Consider the following 14,517-nt stretch of genomic DNA (forward strand, 5'->3'; position numbering starts at 1 on the left):
ACTATCAAAATTGTTCATGTTAATGAAAAAAAATTTAGAATATTTTAAAAGAAAATACCTCCTTCAGAAAAATTGACCTTCTGTTGGCTGCTGGTGGCTTCTAGAAAAGAAAAGCAAACACATCATACATGACATCAAAAGCTAAAGCTTAGGAATAAACAATATATAACTATACAATATATAATATGTAATCTATAACATACAATTTAGGGAAGTGAACATAAAGACAGACCAACTAAAATTTTTCTTCTGTTAAATGTTAAAAATATGTTATTTCCCTTTAGGTTATTTCAGAAATAAGTACGATACAACCTAGAATCAGGAAGAGTTTATTTTTCTTTCAGCCGCAGGTCTGTTTGTACTCTAAAACTGTAACCTGTTTGTAGAAAGCATGAGATTCTCCACTGATAAATATTCCAGTCCCTATAGGTTTACTGAATTCTCATTCTCCTATTTGCCACACTCCCCATGCCGTCTTGAGAAACCCATCATACTGGTGGAAAAGACAAATCAGTTCTTTACTGCACTAGTATGTCCAGAAGAAGAAAGGGAGAGAAACCCTAGCTCCAGCACACCCACGTACGCTATTTTTTTTCAGAGCCAGAGAATTTGGACAAAGATAAATGAGCAACGTGTATCAAACACAGTATTTTTATATAGGCTATACTGAAAAAAAAATTTTAAGGGAGATAAACCCAAAGGCGGCATTGTACAACTGGGCTAAAATATTGCTGAGTGATCTTTTGAGAAGTGGCATGAATCAGACTGCTCACAAAGCTGAAATCTTTCTTTTCAGCTTTCCCTCTGTTGCTTTTAACCCCTTTTGCTTTTCAAAAGGGGAAAACAATACTGTGGAAGGCAAGTGCCAACACATTATACGGTGAACTTGGAAATACTTTCTTCAGATCAGTTTAATTATATTAATATAACACTGGTCAAACTACCACTATGACAGGGGCAAGTGTAAATCACTATGTGAAATACATTTGCCAATATTTTTGGTATAGGAAAAAACTAACCAAAACAGCAAATACTATGTCACTCTTATAAAGCTAGGACCTGGTATATTATATTCCATTTTAATCTAGGGTCATAAGGGAAACTGTCTTTCCAATTTTCTTTTTCAAGCAGAAAAATGGAAAATCAAACTTGCCTTAGTGCTATTCTCTTAAAATTTTTTCATTAATATTTCCACTCATACAAAAAGATATCGTTCCATAACACACATATTATCCCTTTTGTAGAGTTTATTTTCATTTATATAACTATTCACATAGCATGCAAACAAAAGATGTTTTCTTAAGAGCCAATAGTTACATATTAGTCATTATCTTAATAATAGTTACTTCCTTGATATTTGCATGCTGCCAGTTAGTTTTCAAAAAAACCCTTCATATCTGCTATCTGATTTCCTAATGTCACAAGAGGACTCTCATAGGTAAGGTTTATGGTATTAAGTGACGTGTCTAAGGGTGTCAGGATGAACAAGAGATAAAAAAGGAATTGAATACAGGCTCTTCTGATTTCTAGTCTACCACCCATCTACCAATGCATCAGTCTTATTTATAATGGCATGTATTCAGCACTTAATAATTATTTTGTTTTATTAATTTTCTTTTAAAGAGCAGCTTAAGAAAGAGCAGCAAAACTGAGGGGAAGGTAGATAGATTTCCTTTGTTTCCTGACCCATACATGCATAGCTTCCACCATTATCAACATCCCCCACCAGAGTGGTATATTTGTTGAATAGTGGTAAAATTGATGGATCTACATTTACACATCATGTTCACCCGAAGACCCTAATTTACATTACAGTTCACTCTTGGTGTTGTGCATTCTATGGGTTTAGACAAACATATAATGACATGTATCCATCATTATGATATCATACAGAGTATTTTCATGCCCTAAAAATCCTCTGTGTTCCACCTATTCATCCTTCCCCTACCACCACCACCACACCCTTGATGACCATTAATCTTTTTGTTTCTGTTTTAATGTTTATTTATTTTTGAGAAAGAGAGAGACAGAACGTGAGCAGATGAGGGGCAGAGACAGGGAGACACAGAATCCAAAGCAGACTCCAGGTTCTGAGCTGTCAGCACAGAGCCTGACACGGGGCTCGAACCCACAAACTGTGAGATCATGACCTGAGCGAAGTTGGGTGCTTAACCGACCGAGCCACCCAGGTGCCCCAATGACCGCTGATCTTTTTACTGTCTCAATAGTTTTGCCTTTTCCAGAACAGTCATATAGGTTTCTCCATGTCTTTTCATGGCTTGATAGCTCAGTGCTTTATAGCACTGAATAACACTCCACCGTCTGGATGTGCCAGTTTATCCATTCACCTACTGAAAGACACATTGGTTGCTTCCAAGTAGAATAATCCCAATAATTATTCCAATTATGAATAATTCTGCTATAAACGTGTGTGCAGGCTTTTGTGTAAACATTAGGTTTTCAACTCATTTGGGTAAATATCAAAGAGTGTAATTGCTGGATCATATGGTAAGAATGACATAATGTCATGATGACATACAATGTAGGACATCTTTTCATATGCTCATTTGCCATCTGTATATCTGTTGTTGGGGTGTCTGTTAAGTCTTTAGCTCATTTTTTAAATCAGGTTTTTTTTTTTTATTGTTGAGTTCTAAGAGTTCTTTGTATACTTTGGATAATTGTCCTTTATTAGATGTGTCATTTGCAAGTATTTGCTCTCAGTGTCTTATGTTTTTATTCTCTTGTCATTCTTTTGCAGAGCAGAAGTTTGTAACTTCACTGAAGTTCAGCTTATCAATTCTTTCATGGGTTGTGCTCTTTGTTTGCATCTAAAGAAGCATCAGCATACCCAAAGTCCTTTAGATTTTCTTCTGGGAGTTTTGTACATTTTTTTTTTAAAACTTACATTTAGATCTGTGATACATTTTTAGTTAATATTTGCAAAGGTTTTAAGGTCTGTGTCTAGATTTTTTTTTTTTTTTTTTTTTTTGCATGGAGATATCCAGTTGTTCTAGCCATTTGTTGAAAAGATTTTGCCCTCCATTGTATTGACTTTGTTAAAGACCAGTAGACTACACGTGGATCTGTTTATGGGTTCTCTATTCTGTTCTATTCATCTATTCTTCTACCAATACCACACTGTCTAGATTACTGAAGCTTCACCGTCAGTCTTGAGGTTAAGTCCTCCTACTTTATTCTTCAATACTGTATCGGCTATGCTGGGTCTTTTGACTCTATATGAACTTAATCATTTTCTCAAAATAAGTTGTTGGGATTTTGATTGGGAATGCACTGAATTTACAGATTAAGTTGAAAAGAACTGACTTCTTGACAATACTGAGTCTTCCTATCCATGAACGTGGAATATCTCTCCGTTGGTTTTAAGTAAATTCTTTGATTTCATTTATGAGTTTTATAATTTTTCTCACATAGATCTTGTACATATCTTCTTAGATATATACCTGTAAGCATTTCAGTGGGGAGAAGGGTGCTAATGTAAATTGTGTTGTTTTTAATTTCAAATTTTTCTTGTTCATTGCTGGTATGTAGGACAGTGATTGGCTTTTTTATATTAACTTTACATTCTGCAACCTTGCTATAATTGCTCATTAGTTCCTATTTTTTGTCCATTCTTTTGGATTTCCTACACAGATGATCACGTTACCTGTGAACCAAGACACTTCTTCCTTCCCAACCTGTATACCTTTTGCTTCCCTTTGTCTTACTGCATTAGCTATGTTGCTCCAGCACAATGTTGAAAAGAAGTGGTGAGCAGGGGCATCTATGCCTAAATATCCATTTAGGTTCCTTCATATCATACCTTGATGGCTTATTCCTTTTTAGCACTGATATTAGTACAAAAGCTTCCAGTGTCTCACCATTATGTTACCTGTAAGGTTTTTTTTGTAGATAGTGTTTATCAAGTTGAGAAAGATTCCCTCTATTCCCAGTTTACTGAGAGTTTTTATCATGAATGGGTGTTGGATTCTGTCAAACACTTTTTCTGCATCTATTAATACTATGTGTTTTTTTCTTTTTTAGTCTGTTAATATGATAGATTCTCAAATGTTGAGCCAGTCTTTCATACCTACGACAAATCCTGTTTGGTTGTAGCGTATTTCTTTTTTTTTTTTTTCAGTTTTAAAGTAATCTGTATAGTCAATGTGGAGCTTGAACCCACAACCCCAAGATTAAGAGTTATGTTCTTTACCAAGTGAGCCAGCCAGGTGCCCCTAATTCTTTTTGTAGTTTTTTAAAATTAATTTTGCTAATGTTTTGTGAAATACTGCATCTGTTCATGAGATATTGATCTATAGTTTTCTTTTCTTGTGTTTGTCTGGTTTTAGTATTAGGGGAATGCTGGCCTTACAAAATGAGTTAGGAAGTATTTCCTCTACTTTTATCCTCTGAAAGGTACCTTAGAGAACTGGTATAATTCATTTCTTTAAATATTTGATAGTACTCACCAGTGAACTCATTTAGGCCTGGTGCTTTCTGTTTCGGAAATTTATTAAATATTGAGTCAATGTATTTAAATAGATATGGATGTATTTAAATAGATAACAGATTATCTATTTCTTCTTGTGTGTTTTAGCCGATTGTGTCTTTCATGGAAAGGGTCCATTTCATCTAGATTATCAAATTTGTGGGCTTCAACATGTTCATAGTATTTCTATATTATCCTTTTAATTTTCATGAAATCTATACTAATTTGTGTCCTTTTACCTTAGTTTACCTCTTTTCTTTTTTTATCCTTAGCCTGGTTAAAGGCTTTCCCTTTGAATGATAATTCTGCAAGATACAGAATTCTAGTTTGGTGGTTTTTTGCTCTCACACTTAAAATCATTCATTCCACACTCTCTTCTCACTTGCATGGTTTCTGAAGAGAAGTTGGATGTAATTCTTATCTTTGTTCCTTTATGGGTCAGGTGTCTTCTCCTCCTATAACTTCTTTCAGGTTTTCTTCATCTTTGATTTTCTGTAGTTTGAAAATGATAAACACCCAGGTGTATTTTTTGTGCATTTGTTCTGCTTGATGTTCTCAGAGCTTCCTGAATCTGTGGTTTGGTGTCTGACATTAATTTGGAGAAATTCTAGATCATTGTCTCAAGTATTTCTTCTGCTCCTTTTTTCTCCTCCTTCTGGCACTCCCATTATGTGTATGTTATATACAATATTTTATAGTTGTATAGTCCTTGGATGTTCCATTTTGTTGAGTCGTTTCCTCTGCTTTTTGGTTGAGAACTGTATTTTGAGAATTGACATATGACACTGTGTAAGTATGTGTAGATGTTAACTTGATACATTTATATATTGATTACCACCCTAGCACTGGTTAACACCTCTATCACATTATCATTTATTTGAGGATTCTATCAATATGCCCTCTAGCACAGAAATTTTTTCCTCAGCCAAGTCCAGTCTAATATGTCTATCAAAGGCATTCATTTCTATTACAGTGATTTTGAATCCCTTTCATTTCTTTTTGCTTCCTAGGATTTCCATCTCTGCTTACATTGTCCATCTGTTTGTGCATGCTGTCTACTTTATCCATTAGAATCCCTAGCATACTAATCATAGTCGTTTTAAATTTCTGGTCTGATATTTCCAACACCCTGGCCATACTGGTTCGGATGTTGGCTTTGTCTTTCAAATTGTTTTTTGCCTTTCATTATGTCTTGATACCATATCTTAATGTTAAGATTTTGTCTTGATGGTGGACATGATGTACTGGGTAAAAGGAACTTCTGTAACTAGGTCTCTAGTAATGTGATGATGAGGTCCAGAGAGAAAGGGAAAGGGCTTCATAGTCCTATAATTAGGTCTTAGTCTCTTAGTGAATTTATGCCACAAATGGCTCTCAATGGTTTTCTTTTCTCCTTAGGTGGGACATGTTGTCTACGGTGGCCTGGAATAGAGTATTTTCCTTTCCCCAGGCCAGTTGGGCTGATAATACCCCAGTAGGTCAGGTTCTGGGTAACTAGATTGCCCTGAAGGCAGGCCTTATTAAGAACAGAGTGCTCTGGCATATTTCACAATGATTCCCCCCCCCCCCCCCCCCCCCCCCCCCCGCTGAAGCATGAGGGGACTTTTCTCTGATATTTACTATGGGAATTTGGTCGAGCCCCTGGAGGTATACCTCAAAATCTAGTGGGGTACTCCCCATGAATGGGTCCCCTTGGAATATTTAACTCAGACTTCTGCACACCAAGCCTCCTGCAGTTCATCAGTTACAGTTCAGATTTTGCTACCCCAGAACTGGTTCCTGCAGACATCTCCACTTTTGAGCCTGAGCTCTTGATAAGCCACAATTTCCTGTATTTGCATCTCTCTCCAATTTTGAGGGCAGGGGTTTGCCCTGTGTTCTCTCCTTTCTCACAGATCCAAAAAAGAACTTTTGAATTTTTAGCTGTGTTTATTCGTTGCTAGGTTAGCTTCTTACACGTGGAACAGGAGGAAAACCAAAAGTCTCTCTCAATAATTTTTTGAATTAATGACAAAGAAAAGGCTGAGGGCTGAACTCTTCTAATACAAGAGGTTCCAATAACTTCTAAGTGTAACTCGTTTAAAATAGAGCTTTGCAGGGAGCCTGGGTGGCTCAGTCAGTTATGCATCTGATTTCAGCTCAGGTCATGATCTCTCAGTTTGTGAGTCTGAGCCCATCTGGGGGTCCCTCTTTCTTCCCCTCTGCTCCTCCCTCACTTGAGCATACACATGTTCTTTTTCTCAAAATAATAAATAAACTTAAAAAATAAGATGTAACAGTAGCTTTGCTAAAGTTACAACTATATTTGAACATTATGTTTTATATAGTTTAAAAATTATTTGGTATAGCAAAATTTTAGGCTAAATTGATTTTAGAATCTGTGTGTTTCTTCACTGAGTCACCAGAAAGAAAATGAATAGTGCAGTAATCCCTCCCTTTTTGATCCTGATATAATTTATTTCCATGTACTTTTTAAACTTCAGGTCAATTTGTTCAGAGCCAAATCACCTAGTAATTAATCACTCATATAAAAGTAAAATTAAATCTCCTTTATTGTTTATGTATGTGTTGTCCAATTAGCATGGGGAGAATTTAAGAATTTTTTTAACCAACTTATATAAGGGAGCTCCCCATTTATTTTTTATATCATTATATTTCAAGTATTTAATATATCGTGGATTTCTGAACACTTTAATCTAGTGTCCAAAGGTCTTTTCTTTAGAATTTTATGTTTCTGGGGCGCCTAAGTAATTCAGTTGGTTAAGCGTCTGACTCTTGGTTTCAGCTCCAGTCATGATCTCGTGGCTTTGTGAGTTCAAGCCCCACATCAGGCTCTGTACTGGTGGCATGGAGCCTGCTTGGAATTCTCTCTCTCCCTCTCTCTCTTCCCCTTCCCCACTCATGCTATCTCTCTCTCAAAATAAATAAATAAACTTAAAAAAAATTTTTTTAAAGAATTTTATGTTGCTAACAATATCAATAGTATTCAAAGGGTGAACAATAACTTGTTAAACAAGGCTGTCTTCAATATTATTACTAATATTGTGCCTTATGCATAATCCAATAATATCTTATGAATTACATGTTCTATACATTTGACAATAATCATCATTGTTATCAGTCTACTCCTTGTCTTGGCTATAGACTTTTTAACTGTGGTTTTCATTCTGGTACATGAAGGTCAGGAATTTCAAGTCCTCCTAAATGCCATTTCCTCCATGAAACCTTCCCAACCTCTCCTGCAGAATAAGGCACTTCTCTTCTAGGCTATCAAATACATATACCACCATTTTAACACTTACAACATTAATTTATCTAACTTGTTTTTTTTTCTTTTTTTTTTCCATTATCATGTACTCTAAGAGCTAGGGGAAAAAATTATCATGGCTTTTTATGGTTCCAGCATTTAGGCCAGTCACTGATACATACAGAAGGTGGTTAAAAATAAATGTTTGTTTAATAAATGAATAGACTTTTGTATCACAGAATAAAAACCTTTAAGACTTTTGCTAAAATTGTTCATACCGTGACAAAAAAAACATGACTTAACAACTCAAGAAAATAGTGTGAAATTAGTGCTTAATAATGAGGTTTCATGCAAGGTTTTAAACATTCTACATTTTCACCTTTTTAACCCAAGCTACAAAGAATGCATAAATATTTAAATACAATCTGATGATGAATCAGTAGCATTTAGTACCACATGAGAAGTTTTCATTTTATTTCCGTTTTGCATTCATCTTCCTTTATTTTAAACCTCTTGGCTTCTACGTGTAGAAGGTTAAAATACTTTGTTTTAAAAAAAGGTATTATTCTTCTCTATGCTTATGCAGAAGCTTTGAGAAATTCAACTCTTATGTGGAGTAATAATACCTTCAATTAAAAAAAGTTAAAATATTATAAAAGTTGTGGCAAAACAGAGAGAGAATAGGCTGGGTCACAGTAGATCTTCCCAAAGCTGGGGACATCCTGGCTAAGGTTGGTGGGGTTGCAGGGGGGTTTAGCCTTGGGCCTGGGGTGGCAGCTTCACCACCTAGGGTCCCCAGAACCCACCACTCCCCCAACTGGTGTCCCCCAGATTCACGGTGAGAACATGGCACTGGCTCTTAGTTCTGACATACTGGTCACTGACCTCACCTACACCTGGTCCACAAAGGGATGTGATTTCACCGGGCCCACAAGACCTCTGAGAAAGACGTCTTCACGGCCTAGACCAAGGGGGTCGCCCTCAACCAGCTGTGGCCGAAGGAGCTACGGACCGTCAGCCCCCTGTTCTCTGGCGGTGTGAGCCGCCTGTGGTACTCAGGCCACAACATGGAGTGGTGTGCTGCTCTGGGTGGCACGGCACACGCCAGTGAGCACTGCTATGGGCCCAGGAGGCCTAGAGCCCTCGCCACCCGGCTCCCAAATAAAGTGGGCCCAAAAGGAAAACAAAATTATAAAGGCTGTGGCATTTAGTAGACAAATGGCAATAAATAAAGGAGCTGTTAAGGAGGTACCACTTTTCCAATGATCTCAACCAACTAATAAAAGGACTTTCAGAAGACCTAGGGCACGTGTTTGTTGTAAGAATAGATCACATACAACCATCTCTTCAGGCAGAGACAAACCACTAATTATACCACTTTCTTTTCCTCAGCTACAGTTTTAAAGGAAAACACAAAGTTCCAGGTATATCTGTACTATAAGGTTTTCTATTCCTAGAGACTTATTGAATGTGTTGGTGTGAGCAGTGAAGTGAAGGATACTCAAGGAACTCATACTTTGTATTTTGTCTGGGGACAAAGACATGAAGATTTCACAAATGAGACTCTGATGCTTTCTCAAAGAGAAGACTAGACAGAACACAAGAGTCCGTGTGTCTCCCGCCTTCTTACGCTGTCAGTACAGGCTAGGGTGGAGTGCTATAAAAAAAAAATCTATGTTGAGGCAAGTATGTAACTCTCTGAATTTACTCTTAGAACAAACAAATGACTGTTTGGGTGATTTGCTGTCTTTATTCCTGCCACCGGTATAAACCAGGGAGCGGTAAGCTTTTTCCATAAAGAGTCAAATAGTAAATATATTTGAGGCTTTGCTAGCCACACAAGGTCTCTTTTCTTAGCTCACAGGCTGTGCAAAGACAAGATTGCAGGTCAGATTTTAACTAGAGGCTGACCCACAGCACAGAAACCTTTAAGAGTGGTACCTTTAAGATTATTCAATGCCAATATGCTTTTGAGAACAGAGGCAGAGTGGGGCAGCAGGAAGGAGTATAAAGAACAGTCTGGGGATATTACTAGTATTCAAGCTCCATGAACAGTCATTTTTGATATTCTAAGAGGTACTAACATTACTATAAAAAAGAATCAGAGGAGGCCATTTTCTGTTAATCCCACAGAAATGTTCTTTAAACTGGAAAGCACTTTTAAAAGTTACTTCTCACTATAAAGTACTTATAAAAATCATTTCTAACTCTAGCATAAAGAGTAAAAGTGGATTATTTCAACTTCAAGTTCTTTACCAATTAAGAAACTATGACTTAAAAATTTTTTTTTAAGTTTTTAAATAAAGCACTTGAGAAACTCTACTGGGTACCAGTACACATGATGAACTGCATACTGTAAGGATCACTTTCAGACACTATCCTGAAGTCTCCAAGAAGTCAACCCGAGTTTAACTGAAAGATGAATTTTTAAAAAGCTGCAGCTATTTTTTTAAAAAAGGGGAAGTTTCCTTCGTTTTGACTCATCTCTAAATTTAGAAAAATACTGTAACTTAAAACTAAGTCTAACCACAATCAATGTAGGTTCTCTTAACGCTGTGGATCTGGGTATCTCATGTCCTACACCAAAGCAAACACTGGAAAGTGAATCTCTAATTCACTTTCTAACTCAAGAAAAACTATGAATTGGTAAGCTGATATTCCTTTTTCTCATAGAAATGTGAATTTAACAAAGTCTAATAAAAATTAAAATGTGTTTGTATTACATGTTCCTATATGAACTTAAATAACAAAAGACATAATTTCAGACAGAATAAGAATCAGGGCAATAAGAAAGGTCATAGCCATAGGCACAGTGTCCCACAAGCTGAGAAAATGAACAAAGGAATATTCTCAAGCCAGTGACCAACTGTGTATACTCCTGTGTTCTGATCCTCAGAACCCTTGAAAAGAACCTGTAAGAATTAGAGATAAACAAACCTAATTCACTCATTTTAGTATTTCCATTTGTTTTGTATGCCGAATCTGCAAGAGAGATAGCAAGAAAATGATTAGAGCTTAAGAGGAAATGCATCATGTGGTCCTTTACCACAGGTTCATCATCAAAACCTTAACAGATCTTTGTCATTGTAATACTTAAAACGACAGTTATCAAAAAAAAAAAAAAAAAACCCATCCTAATTCTTTCTCAAAGAGAAGGATCAAGAAGTAGAAACCTAATGTGAAGATAAATAAGGTTCTTCTTTAGTTCCCATGATAAAGCACCCTTATGTGCTAATGAACTCTGACAAGGAAGCAGAAGTAGACTGCTTGGATGCCTTTATTGGTTATCTCTCACAGTCATGAAATCAACTTAAGGGCAATACTTGTTAGAGGTTTTCATCAAAAAGAAATGTAAGTGAGGCAGAAAAATTTGATAGCACTGAGCTATAAAGCCTCGGTCTTGATTTTTTTATTAGCATTATGCTGGGAAGAATAAAAAGCCGCTGATCCTAGTTTAAAATCATCATACTAACAAAAAGAATCATAGAAACCTCTTAAAAACAATGAGGAAGGCCTTTATATATGTGTGTGTGTATATATATATATATATATATACACACATATATACACACATACACATATGTATGGAAAGATGTCTCAATAGATTAAGTAAAAATAAAAACACAATAAGAAGGTACAGAAAAGAGTGTTTATTGGGCTAACATTTGTGATAAAAGGAAGGAAAATATCATTTATGCATGAATTTCTTTGTAGCTCCATTAAATATCCCTAAAAGAAGACCTAAGAAACTGAAAACACTGGTTCCCTCTAATGAGGAGGCTAGGTGGGTAAAGGACAGAGGGACAGGGAGATTTTTCACCATGTATTTATAATAACTTTTAAATTTCTAACCATATGAATACATGTACTAACCTATTTAAAAATAAAGCTATATTTATAAAACATTTAAACCAACAGACAAAACAATCTCTTACCAGGTCTTGGGCTTCTTAGGGGGCGTCTACACAGGCTGATTACAGGATCTTCACTCAGCACTAATATAGGAAGAAAGAACATTAAAAAATATATAAAATGTCAAACATACTAGATTTATTATACAATTATCTATTTATTCAACAAAGGTTTTTCTGAACCCTTCATTAAGTATGGGAATGTAAAACTGAACTACCAATTTCCTGCCATAAAAAATTTATGAACATGATAGAAAAAATATGCAATTTTTCTCAGCAGATCACATTTATATAAGAAAGGAATACTAAGTAAAACTCTTCTAAATTTCTCATATGAGAACCAAATTTGTACTGTAGCACCAACTCAATTATTCCATTTGAGGCTTATCCTCATTATGGATTATTCATGGCATACTTTAATTTAGGGGTTAACTTCCTGAGAGTTAATATAGTACCTCCAACTATTTAACCCTGTGTGTGTGTTCAGGAAATGTAAACTCTAACTTAAATAAAGTGTTACCATTAGCCAGGGTTTCAGACTGTCTATGGTTCAATGGTATAGGGCTAATGGGGAAGCCAATCCCATCATATAAAATGTTAACCTAGAAAGCCAAGATGTGTTCTCAAAAAAATCAAACAACATTATCTAAAGTCCCATATATATATATCTGAATTTGGATTATATTATGTTTGTTTCATTTGTCTTTATAAAAAACATCATGGAGCCCCTGAGTGGCTCGGTTGGTTAAGCATCAGACTCCTGATTTTGGCTCAGGTCATGATCTCATGATTTGTGAGTTTGAGCACCACATGAGGCTCTGCACTGACAGTGTGAAGCCTGCTTGGGATTCTCTCTCTCTCCCTTTCTCTGTCCCTCCCCTGCACATGTGCACATGCTCTCTCTCTCAAAATAAATGAAACTTAAAAACAACAACAACAACATTGTGTTTGGTGCTGTAGGAGAACAGTGAAAACCATTCTGAACTGGTTATCACTGGTCCCCGCCATTACACTGACTGCCTATGTTTGTTTTTACAAAACTGACTTCACGCAATTTCCCCATTAAGAGTATCCAGAAGAGATATTGTAATGGGCCAGGTACTTGTTTGTTCGAAAAACACTTATTGAACATGTTTCTATATATCTTAAAGACAGAAATGTAGAAAACAATTAAACTTCTGTAGCTCAAAAAGGCAGAACTAAGATCAACACACAGAAAGTAAGAGAAAAGTTAGCTTTTAATTACTTAAGTTATTAATGTTGTCTCCAAAACAGAACAGATAGTGAGGGAATGATTTTCACCTCACTGAAAATGATCAGGGAGTATATGAATGGATGCTAACAAAAGGATACTTGCATTGATAGAGACTTTGGGTAGATGAATTCCCTAAATCTTCCAGCTGTAAGATTCTATGAAATATCTATCTCAGTTGCTAGTATTTCAAACATCAGGTATTTAAAACTTATAAAAATAGCTTTTAAAATAAATTTTGTACATGTTCATAATCCCATTATTACAACTACTTTCCTCTTTTTCTCTTCTGCATTCTCACCTTTATCAGGCTTAATTAAAACCTAAAACTCAACTTAATCTATAGACATCAATTACTACTTTTTTCCCCTTTTAAGAAGTATTTCCTGGGGGCACCTGGGTGGCTCAGTCAGTTAAGCAACCAACTTTGGCTCAGGTCATGATCTTGCGGTCTGTGAGTTCGAGCCCCGCATTGGGCTCTGTGCTGACAGCTCAGAGCCTGGAGCCTGTTTCAGATTCTGTGTCTCCCTCTCTCTGACCCTCCCCCGTTCATGCTCTGTCTCTGTCTCAAAAATAAATAAACGTTAAAAAAAAAAAAATTTAAAAAAAAGAAGTATTTCCTGTACGCTCTATTATGTACATATCCTTAGAGAAGATGCTTCAAGGAGACAGAGTACCAAAGAGAGATATTATTAAAGAATAAAAGAGCAAGTACCCTTATTTTGTAGCAATCTTCTTCCCTTGTCTGCTTTTGCTCACCGCTGCACCCCCAGCATCTAGCATGGGGACTGGCATAAAGTAGGTACTCAGTAAAGATCTAGAGAATGAATACTCCAAAAAAATCAAATGTTCAGCAGCCAGAGAATCAAATGTTCACGACAAAATGGTAGATATTCAAAAATAATTATCTATGATTATTTAACTAGAAACCACAACTGTTGGAACAAAAATACCTATTTAACTTTAGGAAAAGTAAATGAAGTTCTCCCAATATAATTTTATATTGTAAAATTAGTTCCATGAGGGGCGCCTGGGTGGCTCAGTTGGTTGAGCACCCAACTTCAGCTCAGGTCATGATCTCACAGTTCGTGGGTTCTAGCCCCGCGTCGGGCTCTGTGCTGACAGCTCAGAGCCTGGAGCCTGCTTCAGATTCTGTGTCTCCCTCTCTCTCTGCGCCTCCCCTGCTCATGCTCTGTCTCTGTCTCAAAAATAAGTAAAAACATTAAAAAAAAAAAAAAAATTAGTTCCATGATTTCCAGAAAGGAATGAATCTGACCACAGAACAGTTATGTAAGAATACATGGACTGGGGCACCTGGGTGACTCAGTCTGTTAAAAGTGTCCAACTTTGGCTCAGGTCATGATCTCACAGTTTGTGAGTTCAAACCCTGCATCAGGCTCTGTGCTGACAGCTTGGAGCCTGGAGCCTGTTTCAGATTCTATATCTCCCTCTCTCTGTCTCTGCTCCTCCCTCACTCAAGAATTTCCTCTCTTTCAAGAATAAACATTAAAATAAATAAATAAATACATACATACATACATACATACATGGACTCAACTGAATGAACAACTCAATGACTATTTTAATGTGAAAACATTTCAATTCTGGAACTTCAAAC

At 36.3% G+C, this 14,517-nt stretch overlaps 1 protein-coding gene across 4 annotated transcripts in view; it reads right to left on the bottom strand.

Moving 5' to 3' along the window:
- TOR1AIP1 (torsin 1A interacting protein 1) overlaps positions 1 to 14,517 on the bottom strand; it is a 43,768-nt gene that overhangs the window by 23,561 nt on the left and 5,690 nt on the right. For 2 of the 4 annotated variants that reach the window (XM_019821789.3, XM_011290985.4), the window contains exons 3-5: positions 11,672 to 11,731; positions 10,674 to 10,718; positions 59 to 100 (exon numbers count right to left, since the gene is read on the bottom strand). In XM_019821789.3, the coding sequence (XP_019677348.3) occupies positions 59 to 100; positions 10,674 to 10,718; positions 11,672 to 11,731 (147 nt within the window). The remainder of the gene's footprint in view (positions 1 to 58; positions 101 to 10,673; positions 10,719 to 11,671; positions 11,732 to 14,517) is intronic. The other 2 variants (XM_019821791.3, XM_011290986.4) reach the window with 1 other exon arrangement.

This window comes from Felis catus, chromosome F1, assembly GCF_018350175.1.
Source record: "Felis catus isolate Fca126 chromosome F1, F.catus_Fca126_mat1.0, whole genome shotgun sequence".
Lineage (NCBI taxonomy): Eukaryota > Metazoa > Chordata > Mammalia > Carnivora > Felidae > Felis > Felis catus.